The sequence below is a fragment of the Grampus griseus genome (assembly GCF_964374135.1).
Source record: "Grampus griseus genome assembly, chromosome: 21".
Classification (NCBI taxonomy): domain Eukaryota; kingdom Metazoa; phylum Chordata; class Mammalia; order Artiodactyla; family Delphinidae; genus Grampus; species Grampus griseus.
The window spans coordinates 18785533-18810874 of record NC_139015.1 but is presented as its reverse complement, the minus strand read 5'-3'; the positions used below and the strand labels follow the sequence as shown (position 1 = coordinate 18810874).

At 35.2% G+C, this 25342-nt stretch overlaps 1 protein-coding gene across 5 annotated transcripts in view; it reads left to right on the top strand.

Annotated features, from left to right (window-relative positions):
* TUSC3 (tumor suppressor candidate 3) overlaps positions 1 to 25342 on the top strand; it is a 183014-nt gene that overhangs the window by 68658 nt on the left and 89014 nt on the right. For all 5 annotated transcript variants that reach the window (XM_082680493.1, XM_082680490.1, XM_082680489.1 and 2 more), the window contains exons 3-5: positions 8765 to 8882; positions 13265 to 13405; positions 17295 to 17435. In XM_082680493.1, the coding sequence (XP_082536619.1) occupies positions 8765 to 8882; positions 13265 to 13405; positions 17295 to 17435 (400 nt within the window). The remainder of the gene's footprint in view (positions 1 to 8764; positions 8883 to 13264; positions 13406 to 17294; positions 17436 to 25342) is intronic.

The following is a 25342-nucleotide window of genomic DNA, read 5'->3' as shown; positions in this document are numbered from 1 at the left end:
GTACTATAGCAGTTATTTGTGTACTTCTTATTGCATCCTATCAGGAGGCACATAATTTTAGTTCTTTCAAACACCAGTGATGAGATCGATCACTTGATCGAGGTGGTGATCATTACATCTTTCTGTTGTACAAGTATATCTTTCCCTTGTAGTAAGTGTTTGGGGAAGGTGAATGGGTTAAGAGGGGGGACACTTTGAGATAACGTGACTATCCTGTTTCTTGGCACTCTTTTACCCAGTGATTGTAATATCCATTGATCATCTCTGCCTGAATTTGATATTACATTGATGATTGTGAAGGGGTGATTTTTAAACATTCTGTCATTGCTTTAACATTAATTAGTTGGTATTCTTCTATAAATGAGAGCTTTTCTTTCCTCCATTTGCCCTTCTGAGTATCTCAATGCAAAGATTCTTCTTTTATTTACTAATCTGTTGCTGTGATTATTCTTCTTCAGTGTTCAAGTTGCCCTAAATTTGATCAGTGGAAACCAACTCCTGTGTCATTTACATGCCTCGGTTAGTCTTTGCTTTCTGGCTCAACAAAATATTCTAAGCCTACTTTATATACTTTCCCTGTCATGGAACTGCAAGAAGCATTTTTTTTTTAACATCTTTATTGGGGTATAATTGCTTTACAATGGTGTGTTAGTTTCTGCTTTATAACAAAGTGAATCAGTTATACATATACATATGTTCCCATATCTCTTCCCTCTTTCAAGGAGTCCTTCATCTTTTTGGTAGGAAGTGATATTTAGAAAGCAAGAACTGGGCAAGTTATACTGTTTGCCGCTGGGATAGTATCATTGCTTGCAGCCTTTTTTAGTAGATAGAGCTAGGATGTGTGTATGTGTGTACCTGCACACACATACATACATACATACATATATAAATTATGACTTTAACTGGATCTCTCCTATTCCAAGCTAACACTGTAGGGTTTTTCCTCTATTTTCCCTATTCCATAGTTTTATCTCCTTTCTCCAAAATGAAAACCTGGATCCCAGCAATACTGGTATATTTGCTCATTTGCTCTCCCTTTCAGTGCATATAAAATAGTTTTAGAATTACAACACCAGTATGATCTCTGAAAACAAATCATGAACTAGACTTCCTAATTTCTGCACAGTTCCTTTCTTCTTTTAGCTATGTGTCAGTTTTCTTAGCATACAACCTGTTAAGCTTTTTTGTATGTTAGTATTATCATTTTTCTTAAGAGAACAAAAATTCTGCTGACTCATAAACTGAGTTGCTACTATGCATGTTATATACAGTTTAATATCTCTTACGTTCATATACATTTTTGCTGTAATATATGTGTTGGAATCGCATGTTCACGTTAGAATTGTTTTCCAAAGAAAAAAATAGATGCTCTGAAAACATAGGTGTGATGGACACAATATCTTTATCTGGCAAGTAGTGAATTATACAGAGCCAGTTACAAAGTGGTAGTTAACTGTGGATTCTTCAGCTCTTCAGAGGCATTGGGTCTATTTAATATATTTCAGTATATTCAGTAGGGTCCTGGATATTTGTAGCACAACCAGAGAGAAATCACTGTTGAAATCTTTGTGCAGGGTGTTGTTTACCAGTTTTTTTCTCTTCAGGGTATCAGAACCGTAAGTAATGGATGGTTCCACTCATACCAGATCTCTCTCTATATATATCACTATCTATAGAAATTGAATAATTTGAGGTTTTATGAAGATACACTTTGGAATATCCATGCAATATATAGTTATATCTATATATAATTTATCATAAAAATATAAATAAGAGGCATACATAGAGATTTTAATATGAATCTTATAGGAAGTTTGATTAACATTAAAAAGAGAAACCATATTTCTTTAAAAATCCCTTCAAGGGCATAAAAGATAAAAACTACATTCATCATGGGAGCTATATTAAATATATACAATTATGGATGAGTTAATAATCCTTTTTAGTTTTGCACAACCCTTTAAAAAGGATTATAAACTGCTATAGCATTTGGATTGATTTTTTTCTTGTTTCCATAACAAAAAATTGAGAAGATTTAATAGAAGAGTTTTCCCAGAACCGTGCCCTGCAGTTACTGCTTAGGCCTTCCTGGATGCTTTGCTGCAACTTGACTGCCCTCTTCAGGCTGCATGTTAGTAGATTAGGAAAATCTACAGTGTTCCTTCCATTCATAAAGTTACATCTCTAATGTTCCTATGAACTATTAAAACAGAAAGTACTTTTTTAGCTAACAGTGTTAGAAATGTGCTTATTTAAGTGCTAGGAGCATTTGTGGTTTTCAGCTTTCAATTTCAGATGGCAGTGAAGTTTGAAGGGTTCTAATAAGCATTAATGACACCTTTGCTCATTAGTCTAAGCTGACACAAACATATGCAAGAAGCCAGTCACTTCCTTTGTCATTAGTTAGGCTTCTTCTATCCCCTGTTACGCATGAAGAAGTTGGAATATGGAGAGATAAGAGATAATGGAGTTAAGTTTAGAGAACAGGGTTTATGTTATTGGGGCATATTCCTTCTAACAATCTTTTTTACCCTAAATAGATATCATCAACATTGAAATATGTTTTTCTCAGGCTTATTGAATTATTTCTAGTGACAAACAGATCTGGTCTCTAGTCCTATTGCTACTAAATTACCTTCAACAGAAGCAAGCCCCCATTTACCTTGTCAGTAGTAAGTTTTCTCTGAATATTGTATTTGTGTTGAAAAAATGTAATTTGCTTAGCTCCCCTGGAATTCTTTATGCCAACAGATAGATTCCTAACTAGAAGCAAGATGTGTAGAAAATTTTTCTTGTTGCTTTGGTGCTCTAGATTCTAAAGGAGAATATGTAAGAAATAGGTCATATCTTCATTTATATAGTATTTTAATAGCTGCATATATTTTCCCAACTAGACCAGTATAGTAACGTTCTGAGTGATTTACAAACATTTATTTTCTCCTCCTCTAATACATTATGCACACTGTTGCCAGATACAGCTTTCTTAATTAGTATTTTGCATAATCTACTTCTTTCAAAACACTTGTAGTAGTTGTTCACTATTTACAGAATAAAGTCAAGATCTTATTTATCTTTCTCCTCGAAGAGAGCTTCCAGTCTATTCTTTCCTTATTTTCTAACATGAAACTTAGTTCTGTTATTTGACTACATAATATACATTTCAGACTGGGTAGTCTTTGTTTATACTGCTTCTGTTGCCTTCATATTCTCTTCCTGTCCTTCCTTGATTATTATAATTTTAGTCCTTCCATTCTTTTCTGAATATTTTCACATTCACACTTTGTCCAGCTGCTCAATCCACTGTGATCCCATTCTCTTCTATATGCTGTATAGCATCTACAATCTGCATTCTTTTTTCAATATATGTATCTTACTTGTGTGTTAGTGTGTGTCTATTCTGTTCTCTGACAAGCTTCTTAAAGGAGACTGTGAGGTATACTTTTTTATTATTGTAGCATATATTAAAACGCTGAATAAACATCACTGATGATTAAGATCTAGATTTTATATTTCATATGAAATTGATTTAGGAACATGATGTTAGGAGATGATTTAGTCATTATAATCTTTCAAATCAAGACCACTATTCCTTTGACAAATAGCATATATTTGTGATGGTACAAAGATTTAAGGTGTTTCTTTTTTTCTTCCTAAGACCACCTATACCGTGAAGCAAACTGGCCTTAAAAGAGACATTAACCTGTGACATAAATGTGACAAAGTGGGCTTTTAGTCAGACTGTCCAGAATTCAAAATCTCTAATTTAGTATTATTTAGTTTTAGGGTATATGTAATATATTGACTCTTCAGGAAAGTATGTTATTCATCATCAAACCTTTATTAAATACCTATTCTGGACTAAGGCCTAGCCACCGAACAATCACTGCATAAACATAGTATGCATAAGCAGAACAGTATATGCATAAAATAAACAGCGCTGCACGGCAGCCGAGAATTTCCATTTCTGACAGTTGCCCGAAGTATTACAGAGAATTGAAGTGGCTTCTGAGGGAGGGGCATTTTTGAGCAAGCTTTTGAAAGAAGGGAGGACATTTTAAGCAGAGGATTTAATGATTTAAAGCTTAAAGAATGAACACAGGGTGTCACAAAACGGAGAGACCCTTTGAGCATGTGGTATGTTCCTGTGGATACAGACTGTAGATGTAAATTGTGGCCAGGGGATAGGGGCTCTTGTCTTCTCTTCTGCCCATGGTCTTCGTTATATAGGCAGTGGGGAACTCTTTAGGACTTTGGAACAGAGGATAGAACCCACAGTTGATTATTAGGAAATTAAACTGAGGAAGTGGATGGTGTAGAAAACAGAGTTTGAAGGCAAAATGAACTCATCCTCTCTGACCCCTCAATACCACTTATCACATTTTCTCGTTTTATTTTCTTCAGAGTATTTCCAGCTATCTGACATTTTGCGTATACTTGTGTGAGGCATCAGTTTCTCACTAGAGTGTATTCTCCTTGAAGTCAGGGCCCTTGAACTTATTATTAAGTCCTTCATTACCTGACACATTGTTGGCACTAATATATATTTGTGGAGTGAGTTAATGAGTGAATGAATGTATACTTAGTAGATTCTAATAGGTCTGGGGTAGGTTATAACATTATAAGGGAAAAAAGTTCAAGATTATCCCAGTCTTATGTCATTCCATAAGATACTATACACAGATGTTGAATACTAAAATTTGATAGTATTTTTCCTGTGTATTTTTCAAAATGAAGCATTTTCATTTCTCAGAACATCATTATCATAAGAATGCCAGTTTTTGCAGATGTGCCATTTCCCTAAGTTTCATTTTAAAAGTTAAAATGTGCTTTTGTGTAAGATGTCCTTTTGTGTAAAAATAAACTGCTTTCTTAATTGTTATGCTATCATTTTTAACGATTTTTTTTTAAGGCCGCACTGGTCTCTTAAGGTTCATTAGTACAGAGATGTTCAGATCTACTTAATCGTCAGTGCCAATTCACCGTGTGACATTACTATACATTTTTTCTTTGAAAATCAATGATGAATAATTACCTGTAACATTATATTCCATATGACAAAAATCAACTCAGATTTTAGGGCTCATATTGGTCCTAATTCTGCTTTTATTTAGGGTTTGAAGAGGAGCCGTGAGGCACTGTTTTAAATAGATGAGGGAGGGTGTGAACCATGTAATCCGCGTGTATCCCTCCAGGAGACGGAGAGCATGTTCCCATTTACATCACAGCTTCATCTCTCCAGTACCTTGAAGTCTTTCCCTTCCCAGCCCTCGTGCTTGCTGTTCCTGCTCTCCGAAATGTCCGTTCTCCAGCTCTTTTCAGCGATGGCTTTTTCTCATCCTTGGGATTTGAGCATTAGTGTCGCTTCATCTGAGAAGCCTTTTATGACCGCGTCATCTGAGTAGATCCTCCATTGTTTTCTGTAATACAATTCCATGGAATTTTTTTTCTCAGTGTATATCTTACCTTTTAATGATTTTCATTTGTTTATTTGGTTGTTTATTATATGTCTCCTCACTAAAACGTCAACTCCATGAAAACAGAGACCTTGGAGATTAGCTCACTTCTTGCTGTTAGGTGCTCAGGTTAAATCTTATTTAACCACCAAAGTTTTAAAAGTTTGTAATTATTTCATTTGAACAGATTCAGAATGTATACAATATAGTTTTCTGCCTAGGGAGCACAGTGCAGTCTCAGGCTGATCTTTACAGTGGTCGGTTTTTGTACTGTGCTGTCTTAAAACGTGCCCTTAAGGCCTTTATGCTAAGTGACCTCAGATTATAGCCTTGCTTATATTTAGCCCACTTAAATATATTTTAATCATAGCACTGTTAATGTGCTCCTTGTTAATAAAAAAGGGCCTAGAATGTCCCTAGCCCTTGCACTCACTTATTTGCAGACTTAGCCACAGGCAATCACTGTTATTCCTTTGTGTTTTTTTCTTCTGGTGTTTTTTTCATACCTCTAAGTGTTAGTCTTATATATTTCATGCAGTAGACCTGATCTTTACATTTCTGGCTCTAATAGGTGAGGATTTAACTCATCTCACCCCTTACCATTTTTATAGTTTTTATTATTGTAAACAGTAAATAGCGCTCTTCTATTTCTTGTTCATAAGTGTAAGTGATATCTCTTGATTCCCTAAGTCGAAGATTAGCAAGTACACCTTCTTCCTCCCTTTTACCTACCAATACTGTATTGTCATAGTTGATAGCTCTTACATTCTGTACTGTAACCATCGTTACATCTGTGCTCTGTCTGTAGGTTGACTTATTGTTTCTACAGAAATAGCATCAATTGCAAAGTAGTAGGTTTTTATTATGGTTCCTTTTCCACAGTGCTGTTGTTTATGACCCCCTCCCTGACGCAAAAGAAAATGTTCAAAATGAATGCCTTTTCCCATCACCTAGCAATCAAGATTATGATACATTTTAATTTTCTTCTTCTTTGGACCTTGCCTTTTAGATTCATTTTGTTGTTGTTTTTCCTGTCGCAGGACCACACGTGCCTTAATGATAGTCTGGGCATTGTGCCACTCTTTCTAATTGTAATGGTTGCTTACAATCGGTTCTCTTCATCTTGAAGTCCAAGTAAATTCCTGTCCTGATTTGTATTTCATAGCTTCGTAGTTGGATCACAGCTTTCTTACACATCTTCCACCTTTCCTACTGCATCATATTTCTAGTTGCCCTTTTACCTTCCTTACAGTTCTTCTATCACACTCTCATTTTTACCATTTCTATCAATTATAGCCTAAGGTAATTTCATATGACTTACATTTTTTCAAACGTGTTTATTTCAAACTTAATCGTTTGGCTTGATATACAATTCTAGATTGAAAATAACGTGCCCTCAAAACTCTGAAGGCGTTATTCTGTTATCTGCCAGCCTCTAGTGTTGTAAAATATCACAATATGTTGGTCTTTTCTTATTCCTCTTATTCAGAACCTGGGAAGTAATTTTAATTTGAATACCTAGTCTCCTTTAATTGTATTATGTTTCCAGAAAATTTCCTTTGTCTCTTCTCTTTTTGGGGCTCCTTCTATGTGAAGATTGGGCTTATTGGATTATATGCCTAGGTACCTCTCTCCTTCCTCCCACCAATATTGTCCACCTGTGTCCATTTTGTTCTTTGAATTTTATTTAACTCTATCTACTAATATTGGTGTTTCATTTGAGAAATCATATTTTCTATTTATAAGTGCTCGCTCTTTTACTTTCCTTGCTCTTTTTTTTTTTATATGGCATTGTTATTTTTTTGTGAATACTGTTGGGAAAAGCAACAGTATGATCATCCTGCCATGGGCTTTGATGATCCTGCATGTTCTTGCTGGGCATGCCAAGAATGCCAAGGGTTGTGTGTGCGGTGACAAGCCTTAAGGAGTGACATTATGTGTTTCACTGAACAAAGCATGGGATGTATCATCATGTGCTATAAAAACAGTAAGTCCTCCAAACTCAGTATGGCTGTCCTGTAACACAGTGAACTGTGTGTGCAGGTATTCAGGAAGGGCCTTTTGTGCTACCCCATGAACTTGGGGGCATGAGGAACTGATGCAAACAAACACGAAGAATAAAGTCCATAAGGTCTCTAACCCAGGAGTCTCATGGCTTCTGCCAGCATCCATGAAACAGTAATAGGCTAGCTAGTTAGCAAGATGAAATCTCAGAGCCAGCATCTCTGCTGCTTCTAATCCAGTATTTTTCCTAGCTTCTCCTTTTACTGCAGTCTTCTCTGGGATTGTAACTTCCTCCATCAAAACTTTTCCACTAGCCTTATGTTTTCCAGATAGTTCTTGAACTCGTTTATCTGCTGCTGACTCCACTCCAAGTCTTTTTGTGACTGTGGGGTTATACCTTTTTATATCTATACTTCTTTTGGGAGAGACTCCCCAGGTCTCCTGTGAATAGTCAACCGTATGGAAGAAGCCCCCTCCCCTGTTTTTAAAATTAAAGTTTTAGCAATCACTGTTGCTTCTTTTTCCATGACTATACCTACATCCTTCTAGCAACACCGTTTCTTTATTTCTACTCCCTGCCTTCACCTAACTATAGAGCTTTAGTATCTGGCATATCAACAAAATGTCCAATAGAAACAAATTCAAAATAGGAGTAAATATGCTCTTAGAGAAGAGCTTGTTTGTGGCATTTGGTTTAGCTACTCAAATTTTTGCTTACTTTCAGGTGTGAATGTAAATGCATTTTTAGATAGATGGACTATATAAAGGTGCAGTACAACTGTATTTACAGTTTTAAAACATATATCCATGATTTTTATTTCTCCATTAAAGTGAATTCCAAAATTCTTAAAAATTGCTCTGTGCCTGTTACTAAAAATCATCAGAAGATTTAAGTTTTATGTATAGGAGACGGCACAAAATGATTTTATCCCCTGTAATAAGAGTTGTCGGGCTTCTTATTTAAAGGGTCAGGATGGGCTTTTTTGCCCACACGCTTTCTATTAGAACTCCTCCACTCTGCCCTTATGTAGTGTAATAGCAAACATAGCAGTAAGTAAAGGTATCAGTGTGGCTGTGATGCAGTAACCCTTTATTCACGAATGATAAAGTTTGAATTCTGTATAATTTTTACCTCATGGAATATTCTATTTTTTTACCTCCATTTAAACTATAAAATCTACTCTTAGCTTGCAGTTCATACTAAAACAAACCAACTCTTGTCCCAGAATTACCTGTTTTATTAATAGCTTTGTTAATGTTTCAATACTGATAATGTTTCTACTCTGTCCCATTATCCTTATCAGGCAAGCTAACGAAGAATATCAAATACTGGCTAACTCGTGGCGCTATTCCTCTGCTTTTTGTAACAAACTCTTCTTCAGTATGGTGGACTACGATGAGGGAACAGATGTTTTTCAGCAGGTAAAAGAGTTTTATTTTAATAACATATTTAATAGAGTTAGTTAAGATTGCCGCATCTGTTTGCCAGATAAAAATACAATTCAGTGCATGCAATGAGTAGTTATTAATTATGTGATATGATTACGATAATTACCGTCAATGTTACCTTTATCAGTACATAGTTTTTGCCATTAGTGAGTAAACACATTTTGACTTTTCCATTATAGAGGAAGTATGTTTTTTCAGCATACAGTGGCAGTTTACATGCATTAGCCTTATTTTGATATATTGTATGTGGTTTGGGTGGTATTTTGCATAAATTTGTGAAATTTTATATAAGATTCAGTGTAAGTTTTACTTAACCTTTATGCTGCTTTGGGGGGATAAAAGGCCTTCAAGGGGGTAATTAAAGTTATATACGGTCATAAGGATGGGACCCTAACCCAATGGGACTCACGTCCTGCTTCCTATAAGGATACCAGTCCTATTGGAATTTGTCGTGATTACATCATCATCGCTAACATTGAGTCCTTATAAGTCCAAGGACTCTTGTAAGTACTTCATGTGTTTTCTTTCATTTAGCTTCATAACAGTCCAAAGAGAAATATGTTTTTTTGTTTTGTTTTGTTTTGTTGTGGTACGCAGGCCTCTCACTGTTGTGGCCTCTCCCGTTGTGGAGCACAGGCTCCAGACGCACAGGCTCAGCAGCCATGGCTCACGGGCCCAGTCGCTCCGCAGCATGTGGGATCTTCCCGGACCGGGGCACGAACCCGTGTCCCCTGCATCGGCAGGCGGACTCTCAACCACTGTGCCACCAGGGAAGCCCAAAATATGTTGTTTTTATCTCTATTTCATAGATGAGGAAATTAAGGTATGGAGAGGTTAACATCACTTGTGCAAGGTTACAGAGTTAGTATATGGAGATAATAAAATTAAATGGTGATAGAATTTGAGCTCAGCTGTCTGGCTTCTTGATCCCTGCTGTTACCCTGCAGTTATTAATTTCTTGTATTTATCACTACTTGATCATGCCTTTCAAATGCAAAACTTAGTGCCATACCCAGCATTGATTAGTTTGGGTATCTTGGTCTATTTTATTTTTCTCACATGTGACACTCTGGTGCAGTTCTTTACCACGTCATGGAAAAGTATTTAGTTCTGTAAAGACTCAAGCTAATTGTAAATGGTCCATTAGTGAGTGTTTCTGCTTACTTGCTTCCAGATTGATAATTCATTCTTCTTTGACAGTTTCTAGTTGAATAGAATAAATTCTCTCCTTTTGCCTTCAATACCCTTTACCCTTGGGCTTTCCTATTAGTATTCTTCATTTATTTTTTTCTTATAAATTTATTTTACCTTTTGGGCATGTTTCCTTTTGTCTGTCTATTCAGGAAGTATTATTGAATTGGTGAGAAAAACATACATAGTTCTTCCCCATAAGGAGCTTATAGACTAGGGAGCTAATAATATAAAAATAAAGAAAAACACATAAACATAAATGTGTAATTTCAAATAACCTCGTAAAGATAAATTACAGTACTATAACATCCAAATATTTTTTCATGTAATTTATACGTCTGTGTAGAATCTCAGGAGACTTGGCCTTAGAGATCATCAGATGGTAGTGCTATATATATAGCATTTGGTATATACATGAATATATATGTTCACTCAGTATATACATGAATCCTCTCTGCCATCTTAGGAAACAGTCACCCAGGTCCAGTCTGATTGCTAGAGCAGAGGCTTCAAGCCCAAACATCTACCCTGGCCAGGCGTGGAAGCTGAATGAGGGAAACCAGTTACATGAGTTTAGTTTCATTATGGGATCTTTGTTTATGTACATACTTAGTGTATTAAAAACATTAGTTCTTCACTTGAATAATTAAATATGTTCCCTCCGATCTTTATTAGAACAAAATCTTTCTTGGTCTTTTTAAAAAATATATATATTTAATGGAAACACTCAAATTTCACTTTTTTCCTAACTGCTGTAAGAAATAAAATCAGCAGAATGCCATGCAGCTGACCGTTGGTTTCACTGGCATGGGTGGGGCTACAGTGGACTGGACAGGACCAGCCGACCCAGTGAGGGAGATGCAGCTCAGCTCTCTCTCTAGTGAAGAAATGCAGGCCAGTGGAGCTAGCTCTGTTTTTCAAGTAGAGACCCAAATAATGAATTTTTATATGAAATTTCCCTATCTTTAAAATGTTGGTAGCTAATTCGAATTAAAGAAAACCAAACAAAATTGTGGGACAAAGTAATCCTTCCTTTGTGCTAGGTACTGACTATATAGGCTGCCAGTATATAAACATATAGATATACTGTTAGATATAATTGTTGAGTTCTTTTATATGCTTTAAACATTTTTTTTAACTTTGGCATAGATGTAAGAGTTGAAGTCAAGGGCTTCCCTGGTGGCACAGTGGTTGAGAGTCTGCCTGCTAATGCAGGGGACACGGGTTCGAGCCCTGGTCTGGGAGAATCCCACATGCCACGGAGCAGCTGGGCCCATGAGCCACAGCTACTGAGCCTGCGCGTCTGGAGCCTGTGCTCCGCAACAAGAGAGGCTGTGACAGTGAGAGGCCCATGCACCACGATGAAGAGTGGCCCCTGCTTGCCGCAACTAGAGAAAGCCCTCGCACAGAAATGAGGACCCAACACAGCCAAAATAAATCAATAAATTTATTAAAAAAAAAAAAAAGAGTTAGAAGTCAAGATTGTTTTTAATTGAAAAATTTCCTCAGGTTAATTTTGAATCAGCAGAATTCCAAACACAGCACTGCTTTGTTTTTCCAAAACCTAGCCCCTGGCTTAGCAATGAGAGTTTTCATTTTCAAATGCAGCATTGCATAAAAGTTATAGCTGCTAATGATTTTTATGGGGAATTATAATTACAAAAATAGCGAAGTGTATATTTTGTTTTACTTAGGAACTACTAAAAGGTTCTTAATGCGTATGTTTTCTTTCTTGCTAACTACTGAATCGCATTTTGTTGAAGTACTCTCTCTAAACTGATGTTTTAAAGCACTGTCGCTGTGGTGTCTGGATATATTAAGAACAAGTGAAGAAATTTGACAATCTCTGGCTTGTTGGAGACTTGTTTGGAAAGTAAATTATATGTGATTCCCGTGTGATGGCTGAGGCTAAGTGTCTGACAGCAGGCCAAAAAGTTAATGATGTGTTAGAAGGTGCTCTGCACTAGCAGTCAGGAGTGTGTTGTACCCTGCTTTGTGTAGCCTTGGGAATTTGTACATTTTAATTAGGATGAAAGCTTTGAATTGTATTTTTTTACCTCTAAAATTCTAGGATGTGAAGTGTCTTAGTGTGGAGTTTCTGATTGTTCTAATGCAGGGTACTTCCTCTCCCTTGAATCTTACATTTACATATTGGCTTACATATGGGCTGTAGCTATCTCTTGCGCATCTGTCAAGAAACACATGAACAAAATGTGGAGGGGGAGAAATCACAGGGAAGAGAGGAATTGGTGACTGTGTTCTGTTCAATTTAATAAAAATTACTTAATGTCCGTAACATGCAGGCCCACAGCTGGTACTGCTGTATCTTTACCTTGATGACAGCAAGCATGATCTGATGTTTGTTGTTACTTCACTTTGCTTTTTATTCTCATTATTGGGGAATTCTGAACTATATATTGGAAGTCAGGACCAAAAATCTCTTTGCCTTTCATTTGAAACATTTTTCATAATTCTTGGGCAGCAAGAGTTTAATCTGTATGTATGTTTTGCAGTTTACTCCTCAATGCAAATTAACCTCATATTTGTTTTTAGACATGATATTGTTTATACTACAGTAGTGTTTTATTCAGTATACTTTTCAAATGGAGCTTGCCTTTAGAAAATAGTTATGAGATATAACCATTTTGAGACAGTTGAAATAATGGAGGAGTTGAACAAAAGTCTTTAAAGTTTTAACAAAGAAGTCAATATACTTGAAATTAATTACATGATATATTTATCTTTCATCAAATGCCGGTCCTTTTTCTTTAATAACTGCTTAAGAAGTGAAAACAGTCCATGTACCACCAAATTACAGTGTTTCTATTTTGCACTTTGAACCATTTCATTCTTTAGTTGTAGAATTCTAGAAAATAAAGATGGAAATGGCCGATGAAATAGATGATGCAGCTGAGAATGTGAATGATGTATGTTAAATGTGAAGGTTCGGCAAGCTTGGCCTAATCCCTAAGTTCTTTTCTATTCAACAGTATAGTAAGATGACTGAAAACAGTAGTTAAGCTCTGGAAAGCCACTTGGATTTTCATAATAAACGCTATCTTTCCAGAATTCATGCAGGAAAAAACCCCATAAAACGTCAGATGAAGGATGTATAAAGATTGGTGGGATGTTGTATTTAGTATGTTTTATCTCATGTTTTACAGCTCAACATGAACTCTGCTCCTACATTTATGCATTTTCCTCCAAAAGGCAGACCCAAGAGAGCTGATACTTTTGACCTTCAAAGAATTGGATTTGCAGCTGAGCAACTAGCAAAGTGGATTGCTGACAGGACGGATGTTCATGTATGTTCATATTCCCTACCAGTTTTAATAACAGGCTAATTAGTGTGGTTTGGTAGAACGTTGTAATAAAGCCACAGGATTTTTTTCTTTTTTTCAATTTCTCTATGGAACATTTCTCCTTGCTTCAAGAAAACTGCATCTGATAGCTGTAAGTTAAACTTTGAGTTAGGTGAATTTAAATGGTTTTTAAAATACTGGCTCTTAAAAATATCAGGGAACCATTAAAGAATACATAAGTTAGGCACAAAGTAATTTCACAGGCTAAAAAATATACTGACTGTTGCTCAGCGGTCTTAGTAATCAAAGAAATTCTAATTAAAAAGCCAGATGTATAATTTTTAACTATCCTTTGAGCAAATAAAAATGGGATAATACCCACTTTTTCATGAGCCATGTGAGAAAATGCCACTGACATATACTGTGCTTGGGACTATAAATTGGTGTAACTATTCTAATGGTATGTGTCATGTCTTTATTTTATGGAATTTAACTTAATAACTCCACTTGAAGGAATTTAACTTAAGGATATAATCAGGAATGATTTAAATTCTTAACCATAGGAAAAAAAGTTTGAAGTTCATTTTAATGGAAAAAATCGTAAAGAAATCAAATGTGTAAAAATAAGAGACTAATTAAGTGTGCCAGAGTCTAGACAGTGGTTTGCAAGAATATCTGATGTAGAAAGAAGCTTAAGGTATAACAAGTGAAAAAGTAGGTTAGAAAAATAGTATTTATAGTATGACTCAGTAAAGCATAAATATGAGTGTAGATGTATAGACAGTTTATTCAGCAAGTAAATGAACAAAAATGTTGATGATAGTTCATGTCTGTGTGGAGCGCTTAATGTCACCAGAATGTTCTACGGTGAACAATTATAACCAGCTACTTTAAAATTATATTTACCTTAGAAGTAATTCAGAAGCATTGATTTTTACCATAAGGTGTAAACACATTTATTCTCAGTTGAGAAAGACGTCTCTCATATTATACTACCGTCATTGTAAATAAAATAATATAGGTATTAATGATCTTTCGGTGGCTAAACTTACTTCCTAACTCATCAGTTTTTTGGAAATGTTTTGGCAGATATTCAGCTCTACAATGTATCATTTATTTGGTACAAAATATTAAAGGTAATATGGAAAAGTACTATTAATTCTTTATAAGAAATACTAAATTTTAATCAGAAATGATTCTAACCTATTATCATACTTACGCATTGTTAGTATTTTTTTACAAATGTGGATCTATTTATAAATAATTTCAAATTAAAAAGTTCCACAGATGAAAATAGTATAAATAGTTCCAGTGTATACCCTTTATCAGGATTCACATAGTGTTGACTTTTTACAACTTTTGCTTTGCCATTCTTATTCTTACCTCTCCTCCACCCTGTCTCTCCACACATACTTACACACCCACACACAGTCTTTTTCTGAACCATTTTAAGGTGAATTGCATCTCCTAAGAAATACATGAAGATGGTACGGTTACCACCTTCACAGATTTACACTGGTATAATATTTCTATTTGAGCTATGGTATATATTCTAGCTTTGTCAGTTGACCTAATACTATCCTTTAATAATATTTTCCCACCTTCAGTACAAGATCGAGTCTAGAGTTAGGTATTACATTTACTTGTCCTTTAGCCTTGTTTAACCTGGAACATTTCCATAACTTATCTAAAACTTTGACATCTTGAAGAATATAATCCTCTCGCACTTTTTGAACTGAATGATCCTTATTTGATTTGCCTGATGTTTTTTTTTTTTGACTGGATTCTGCTAATGCATTCTTGACCACAATACCACAGAGGTCATGTTTTGTTCTAACTACATGTATAGCCCATGATGCCCTCTGTCCCTCATTGGTGATGTTAATTTTGAACATCTTATCATGGTGTCTTTTATTTCTCCATTATGTAATTACTGTTCTCCCCCCCCACTTTCTAATTAGTAAGCTATTCTAATTAGTAAGCTATCTATGTGGAGATACCTTAAGATCATGCAAATATCTTACTCCTCATCAAAATTTTGTCAATATTTAGCATCCATTGATGAACCTTGCCTGATCCAGTTTTTATCATGATGGTTGCAAAATGATGATGTTCCAGTTCCAGCACTTTGTCCATATTTCTAGTTGGCTCATAGCATTCTACTGTAAGCAAGAGTCCTCCCCTCTTCATCACTTACTCATTCATTGGTACAGACTCATGAATTGCTTTTTTTTTCCTCCAGTGGTTTGTAAGTTATTACTGTGCCTAAATGTTTTGGTGCCAAAATTGTTCTAGATTTGACTAGTGGGTGTCCCTTCATGCTGGCTTCCCTGTCCTTGTAACATGTCTCCATCATTTTCTTTTAAACACTTTCTTACTTTCTGACATACTATGTCTCAGGATCATCTTGTATCTACACATCTATTCTACCCAGTGCTCAGTTAGCCATCTCTCCTAGAAGCCTTGGTTTCCTCTCATGGGGAATGTTACTGGAACGAAGGTCTGTGAAAATTACAGCTACTTTAAAAAAAGTAGTCTGTATGCTTTGATAGTCACCATCAAAAACTGAAAAGACAACCCAAGAATGGGAGAAGTGTTTGCAAATCATTTTTCTTATAAGGGACTTATATCTAGTATATATGTAGGACTCTTAATAACCGATAAAAAGGCCACCCAATTAAAAAGTGAGCAAAGGATGTGAATCGACATTTCTTCAAGGAAAGTATACAAGTGGCCAGTAAGTACAAAAAAGATGCTCAACATCATTAGTTATCAGCAAAACGCAAATCAAACCCACAGTGAGATACCACTTCACACCCACTAGGGTGGCTAGAATCAAGAAATGATGTCATAAGCAAATACGAACCCACATACACCACTGGTGGGAATGCAAAATAGTGCAGCCACTTTGGTAAACAGTTTGACAATTCCTCAAACCATTAAACATAGAGTTTCTATGTGACCCAGCAATCCCACTCCTAGGTATATACCTGAGAGAAATGAAAACATACACCTACACAAGAACGTGTACAAGAATGTTTATAGCAGCATTATTCATAATAGCCACAAGGTGGAAACAACCCAAATACCCATCAACTGATTAAGTGATTAATGGATAAACAGAATGTGATATCCATACAATGGAATATTCAGCCATAAAAAGGAATGAAGCAGTGGCACATTTTCCAACAAGGATGAGCCTTGAAAAGATGATGCTAAGTGAAAGAAGCCAGTTACAAAAGACTACATATTATATGAAATTCCAGAATAGGGAAATGTATAGAGACAGACAGTAGAGTTATTAGTGGTTGCTTAAGGTTGGAGGGTGAGAGGAATAAGGGAGTGAATGCTAAAGCGTATGGGATTTCCTTTTGAAGTGATTCAGATGTTCTGATACTGACTGTGGTGATGGTTGCACATACCTGTGAATATGCTAAAAAAAAAATTGGATCGTGTACTTTCAAAGGGTGGATTGTATGGTATATGGATTATAGCTCAATAAAGCTATTAAAAAACACCTTTTAAAAAGTTCCAATTCGAAATAATACAAGTATTATACCCCCCATCTCACCTCTACTTTTTACCAGATGATTCCATGTTCCATGGGTGAACCAGAACAGCTCTGGGATGAATATAAGTAGGTTTTGCATATATTTAACTGTATTCACCTAAAAGCGCCTGAAGAGCAAGTCGTGTTACATAGCCATGATGTTTTAAGGCATGTATTTTTTGACTCATAAAGAGCAAAAGGATTGTTATTTCCAGGTATGAAAAGTAAGGTGACACCTTTCTGAATTATTTGTGTTAAAAGACTGGAAGGACTAGAATATGGTTCAGCGAAAAAGATTAATATTTTTCTTTAACTTTAAAAACTTTCATTGTATTCTTGCAGATTCGTGTCTTCAGACCACCCAACTACTCTGGCACCATTGCTTTGGCCTTGTTAGTGTCACTTGTGGGTGGTTTGCTGTATTTAAGAAGGAACAACTTGGAGTTCATCTATAACAAGACTGGTTGGGCCATGGTATCTCTGGTATGTTAACACATTTACCCTATTTCTTTGTGTAATGGTATAAGTTGTATAATATTAACAAAATGAGCCAGATTATTACTATAATGGAAATCAAGTCTGGATGAAAGGAATTAACTTTTTAGGACTGAAGGTGATATAATTTAAGTTCAGTTAGTCTAGACTGTGCTATCTTCCTTCTACGTTTCACTTTTAAAATATAATGTCTTCCCCTGTGTACTTGGCATATTACAAGTGCTAAATGAATGTATGTTGAATACATTTAGAAATATACTAAGAATTAGTAGTTTGGAGACTCTTACAAACTGAAGCAGTTGGAAATGTACTCATTCAGTTGTTTTTATCCAGCAACTCTTTTCTTGTGTCTCTACTATGTTCCTGATGTTTATTAGGTACTGGAGGTATAAAGGTAAGACATAGACCCTACCTGTACGTAATTCATTGTGGGGATACAAGCTAATCAGAAGACAAATACAGTGTAATGTTACACATGCTGTGATGGAGGTAAGCACAAAATATCATAGGAAGGTCACCTAATCTTGAGTGACGAAGGTCATGACAGGCTTCCTAGAGTGTGTGACATCATTTATGTTTTAGAATGATCACTTTGGTAGCAGTGGGCAATCAATTGGAGGGTATGTCTGGGATCAGGAAACCTGGTTAGGATACTATTAGGAGAATCCAGGTGAACGTGATCCTATTTCAGTTTGTACTAAAAGGATTTTTCTTCCCTTTATGATTGTGCTAAATTAAAAAAAAATAATTAGCTAATAAAATGGAAATGTGAACAGCATATAAATAAAATATATTCAGTGATGTATCTGATATTTAATAGTTATACTAATTAAAAATATTGGTGTAAAATAATATAAATGGTAGCATAATATCTATATTATGCAAACTTAAATTCTTACTAGAAAATGGAGCTTTCCTAATTATAGTGGATTAATATTTTTCTCTTTGCTTTTTATATTTTAAAGACATATGACTGTTTAAAGCAAAATATAACACTGCATTGATGGATTGGTGGGTTTGTTGTGTGTGCATGACAATAGCATGTTAAAGGATAAATTGAGCTATGTTGTTGAAAAGTTCCTATATTTTACCTGATGTGGTTCAATATCAACTTTAACTTGACTGGGATGAGTTTAAGATACATATTGTAATCCTCAGAGGAACAACTGAAAACATAATACAACGAGATTAGCTGGAAAGCTAAGAGAGTGATTAAAATGGAATACTAAAAATATATAATTAACACAAAGGAGGAATGAAAGGAGGAACAGAGGAGTAAAACACAAGAAACCCAGTACAATTTAAAAAATGACAGACCTAAATACCATCATATCAGTCATATCCTATCAATATACTTATGTACTTTAAATATAAACAGATTTAGTACCTCAATCAAAGGACAGATATTGTCAGTTTGGATCAAAATGCAATAGCAGACTATGTGCTGTCACACAGAATATGTAAAGGATTATTGCTACTCAGTTATAAGACAGAAATCATGGTTTTAAAAAATGACACTCTGTTTATAGGTAAGATGGCATTATACATATGCCAACCTTTTTCTCCTGGTGATATAACTATAAAACGTGGAGAGAATGCAAGGCTCAAGTGTTTGATGTTTTTAAAAAGTGTCAGCAGGTAGATCAGGTAAGAACATCAGCTTTCAAAATGACATCTAATTAGAAGATGTTGAGGGTTGATAATTTTTTGTTTACTATTTTGGTTTTTCTTGACTTAAACTCAGTTCAGCTTGAAAGTTGAAAGTGAGCCATGTGGAGCAAAGATATCTAGAAGATATCTGTGGTTCTGGCTCAAGGAGCAGTAAAGGGAATCTATAAAGCTCATCAACAAAATGAAAAGCTTTTGGTGTCATATTCAAAATATTGCTGTGAAGACTAATGTCAGGGAGCTTTTTCCCTATATTTCTTCTAGGAGTTTTACAGTTTCAGGTCTTATATTTAAATCTTGAATCCATTTTGAGTTGATTTTTGTGAGTGGTATAAGATAGGAAGTAGTTATTCACCTTATTTTGTATGTGAATATTCACTTTTCCCAGCACTGTTTATTGAGGGGACTGTCCTTTCCCTGATATATATTCTTTGCTTTCTTGTCAAATATTTATTGATGGCATATGCATTAGTTATTTGTGAGCTCTCAATTCTATTCCATTGGTTTATGTGATTTTTATGGTGGTACCATACTGTTTTGATTACTGTAGCTATGTTATATAGTTTGATTTCAGGAAATGTGATGCTTCCCACTTTTTTTTTTTTTCTCAGGATTGCTTTGGCTATCTGGGATCATTTTGTGGTTCCATATGAATTTTTGTATTGCTTTCTCTATTTCTGTGAAAAATGCCATTGGAATTTTGATAGTGATTGCATTGAATCTATAGATGGCTTGGGGTAGTGTGGACATATTAACAATATTAATTCTTCCAATCTAGGTAGTTGGATATCTATAGTTGGACACAAGATGCTTCCCATTTGTTTTCTTTAATTTCTTTCATGAATGTCATGTACAGATCTTTCACCTCCTTAATAAAATGCTTAGGAATAGAATTTAACTGTTTTTGATACTGTTGTAAATGGGATTTTTAAATTTCTTTTTTTGGATAATTTATTATTAGTGTAGAAATGCAACTGAGTTCTGTATGCTGATTTTGTGTTTTGTTATTTGGCTGTGTTGGGTCTTCATTGCTGCACATGGGCTTTCTTCGCTAATCCTTGTTGCAGTGCGCGGGCTTCTCATTGCAGTGGCTTCTCTGTTGTGGAGCATGGGCTCTAGGTGCGTGGGCTTCAGTAGTCGTGGCACACGGGCCCAGCAGTGGCACAGGGGCTTAGTTGCTCCATGGCATGTGGGATCTCCCTGGACCAGGGCTCAAACCTGTGTCCCCTGCATTGGCAGGCAGATTCTTAACCACTGCACCACCAGGGAAGTCCTTGGAAGTCCTTGTATGTTGATTTTGAATCCTGCAACTTTAGTGAAGAAATCAGTGATTAGTTCAAACCCTTTTTTGGTGCAGTCTTTAGGAAGATCATATCATCTGCAAACACAGTTTCACTTCTTTTTCTTGCCTAATTGCTCTAGATAGTACTTTAGTACTATGTTGAATAAGATTGATGATAGGACACCCTTTCTTGTTTCTGATCTTAGAGGGAAAGCTTCCAGCCTATCACAGTTGAACATATTAGTTGGGAGCTTATTGTATCTGGCTTTTATCATGTTGTTGTACATTCTTTCTATACCCAATTTATTGAGTTTTTATCATGAAAGGATGTGGAATTTTGTCAAATGCTTTTTCTATATCAACATCAATTATCATGTGATTTTTGTTAATTGATATATCTCATTGATTGATTTGCAGATGTTGAATCGTCTTTACATCCCAGGGATAAATCCTACTTGTTAATGGTGTATGACTCTTTTAATGTGCTGTTGAATTTGGTTTACTGTATTTTGTTGAGAATTTTTCATGTCTATTCAGCAGGGATATTGATCTGTAGCTTTATCTTTTCGTATTGGTGTAATACTGGCCTCATACAATGAGTTTGGGAGGGTTCCCTCTTTAATTGTTTGGAAGAGTTTGAAAAAGGATTGGTATTAATTCTTCTTTAAATATGTGGTAGTATTTTCCAGGGAAACCATCTGGTCTTGGGCTTTTCTTTGTTAGGAGGTCATTAATTACTGATTCAATCTCCTTACTTGTTATAGGTCTGTTCAAATTTTCTATTTCTTCATGATTCAGTCTTGATAGGTTTGTGTTTCAAGGGTTTATCTGTTTCTTCTAGGTTATCCAATTTGTTGGCATACAGTTGTTCATAGTAGTCTCTTATAATCCTTTGTATTTCTGTAGTATGAGTTTAATGTCTCCTCTTTCATTTTATTCATTTACCTTGTCACTTGCAATCATTTTTTCCTTCACGTCTGTTTTGTTTGATGAGTGCATAGCTACTCTGTTTTTTTCTTTTGGTTTCCACTTGTGTGAAATATCTTTTTCCATCCCTTTTTTTGAAATTATTTGTCTCCTTGAAGCTGAAGTGAGATTCTTGAGGGCAGCATATAGTTATGTCTTCCTTTTTTATCCATTCGTTCACTCTGTGCCTTTTGTTTGGATAACTTAATCCATTTATATTTAAAGTAACTTTTGGTAGATAAGGACTTACTAATGTTATCTTATTAACTGTTTTCTAGTACCATATTACAGTTTTAGAGTATTCTGAATTTGACTATATACTTGCCTTTACCAGTGTGTTTAGCATGAAGAATGTTTTTCAGTATTTCTTGTAAGGCAAATCGATTGGTGATGAACTTCTTACCTTTTGTTTGTCTGGGAAAGTTTTTTATCTATCCTTCATCCCTGAAGGATAACTTTGCCAGGTAAAGTTCTCTTGGTTGGCTTTTTTTTTTTTCTTGTAGCATTTTTAATGCTTCATTCCACTGTCTCCTGGCTTGCAAGGTTTCTGCTGAGAAATACACTGATAGCCTTAAGGGGGTGTATCTTGGAGAAGATGATTTAGGGTTGAAATTTGGTGGTACTATGCTGGGAGAACAGTATTTTGCAAAGTGGAGAAAATAAATTAGGGCAGGATTCTGCACGTTTGTGTTTAGCAAATATGCTGAGAGAGTAGTTTTGAAAATAAGTCTACTTTTTAGTAACTTTACTGCTATTAAAAACTATCTTTTTTCCCTCAATTTTAATTACATCAGGAAGGGACATTCCCTAGGGATAACCTCTAATAAGCAAAGCAATCCTTTGACTTTTTCCAAAGACTTTTATGTAAATATACATATGTATAAGTATTTTTAAAAATATATTGTTCAGTGACAGTTGTATTTGTTTCCTAATTGTGAAAATTCAGATTTAATTCTGTTTTGGGGGTTCTTTTCATCAGGCATTATTTCTTAAACTTTCTGCCCCTTTCTTCTTTTCTCCTGGGACTCCAGTAATGCACAGATAGTTCCTTTTAGAGTTATGTAGGTTTTTGTCACTCTTTTCTATTCTTTTCTCTGTTCCCCCGACTGGATAATTTCAAGTGATCTCTACAGATTCTTTCTTCCAGTTGATCCAATCTGATGTTGATATTCTCTATGGCATTTTTCATTTTATTTGTCATATTCTTCAGCTCCCAAATTTCTATTTGGTTCTTCTTTATGAATCCTATCTCTCTGTTAAACTTCTCATTTTGTTCATGTATTATTTTCCTGATTTTATGGAATTATCTTTGTGTGTTTTCTTGTAGCTCATTGACTGAGCTTCCTTAAAACAACTATTTTGAATTCTTTATTAGTTGGTCACTGGAAAATTGTACTCCTTTGATGGTGTCATGTTCCTTGAAATTGAAGTCTTGCATTGCTTTCTTCATATTTGAAGAAGTGTACCTCTTCCAAAATTAGGTGGCTTTGGGAGAGAAATTCCTTTCTTCAGTCATGTTAGGGACTCTGAGGCTTTCTCAGATCTTTTCTGTGGATAAGCCTGTTCCGCCTTGTGGGCATACTCAAGATTGTATCCTTTCTCTCAATCTTGTAAAGCTAGGTCGGGTGCTGATAGCCTCCCATTTGCTCACTTTCCCTAGGGTGTTGCTGAATGCTCTAGTTTGTGTCCTTTCTCCTAGTCCTGCAGAGTTGACTGGCTTTCTGCACGTGCCAGTAGCTGTCACAGAGACTTACTTTCACCACCTTCAGGGTATGCCATGGCAAATGCTGCTTATGAACATAGAAGCAAAAAGTTTTTTGAAAACGTGTTACCAACCAAATTTAGCTAATTCATGATGAATTAATAAGAAAGTGAACTTTCTTAATTAGGTTAAGGGTATCTTAAAATTTCTAGCAAATATCTTAAAAATGATGCCTACAATCACCTGCTTTTCATCATTTTACTAGTGGTCTTAGTCAAAGCCTAAGAACAGAAAAAGAAATACAGGGAACAAAAAAGTGTAAAAGAGATTTACCTAAGATATGATTTGCCTATGGTATGATTGTCCATATGGAAATTTCATCACAATTTATGGAGAACCAATAATGAAATTAATACTAAGTTGAACAGTTTTCTGAATTCAAAGTCAGTCCCCAAGAATCATTAGTAAACAATTTCAATAGATAATTGAAAATATAGTCTCTTTCCCAATAGGAAGAAGAAAAGTAATGGTACTTAAAAGTAAAAATAAAAAGTAACAAAAGAGGAAACTTTAATATATATGCATACAAATGTATATGCATACAAATGTATATGCTAAGTGTCAGTTTGTTCCTTTTGCCTTCTTGCAATAGCCCTTCCTCCTTCCATTTTTCTTTTCAACCAAGAATTAGTGGTGTTTATGACTGAGTTGGATGTGATAGGATAGACTAATAAGCAGCCCAAGCAAATCACCTTAAAGCACCCATCATCTGCAATAATAACTAGAGTCTAGAAATTCACAGAGAACCTCTATGGCTTTGTGGTAGATAGAGAAGTACAAATTTGAAGTTTGGATTTTTTAGAGTAAGGAAGATAAGAGTTCAAGGAAAGTGTCTTAATATTTTCTCACTTTTTGATAATTGAGTTAAAAGAGATGAATTAGTTTATACTCTGTTTAGTATAACTGGATACTATGGATGATCTCAATCACCATAGTCATTACGTTTCAAAGTGTTTTGGGTTTTGCTCAGGTTGCTTCATTCAGTAAAACTACCCAGTTTCTTGGTAAAAATACAGCACTTCTTTCAAAGTGTTGTTGGAAAGTTAAAACTCCTTTAGTATTTCAACATCAATATACCAAATTTTGTCACTGTTTCAGTCTACTAAAAAACTGTCTACTTAAGATGTAATCCTGTGGCTGAAGTGGACTCAGATGACATTAGCATGCCTTCTTCATTATTCTCTCTCCTTGAGAAGAGCCCCAGAATTATTGTTGAAAGTTAGTAATAACAGGCATTACTGTTTACTGCATCGCTTCCTTCTTTTGGGGTATGTTTTATATGCTTATTCCCTATAATAACTATGAAAAGGAATTTGTATTATCCTCAAACAAGGAAACTAAGATTCAGTAAACTCAATTTGCAGAAGCTCACACAGCTAGAAAATGGTTAACTGGGATTTGATTCTGTGTGTGTGTCTGACTTCAAGTTCTGTATTCTTTTCACAGTGCTGGGTTCTCTAAATCTGGGCACGTGTCTCGTATGCCGGATGTTTAACCCAGGGCATGCAGTGAGCCATTAGGACTGTAAATAAATGCCTAAGAACATTTATGTGATGCATATATGTTAGTACTCCAACAATCAATTTTCTTGCACCTCTGCTACATCATGCAGATTTGTTTTTCTTCTTTGAATCCTTGAAAGCTAATGTGCTTGGCATAACAGAAGATATTCTAACATTCACAAACACATACTTGAGAAGGAAATCTGGGCAGGTATATCTGCTCCCCAGTGGCAGCCTTTCAGAAGTCAGTAACAGGATGCAGAGAACAGACATGTTTTCAAACAATACATTTGAAAACTACTCTGAATATAAAATGTTCATTTGTGGGGTTTTTTTCTTATGGCTTATGAAACTATTCAAGTCACTTAAACAATGAGGTCAGATAAATAATTTGAATCTCCTTTACCATTTTCTGTCTGATAGTCACCATTACCACCCCAAACTTGCAAACTTGATTTTTGTTTATAAAGAAAAACTATTTTTAAGTGAAAAACTGGATTTGTTCAATTCCAGTCTTTTTTAGAATCCTATTCTTGGGATATCCTTACAAAGTTAAGAGGCTATCCAAAATGCTGAAGCATTTATTCAGATTCTTAAACATCTATTAAAAGCAACCAATATCCCATTTTCCTTTGGAAATGAGAATATATTTTAAAATAATTTTTGGCAAAGTCTTGTCATCTGATTTGTAGAAACTCTGATGAAAGCCTTGGAT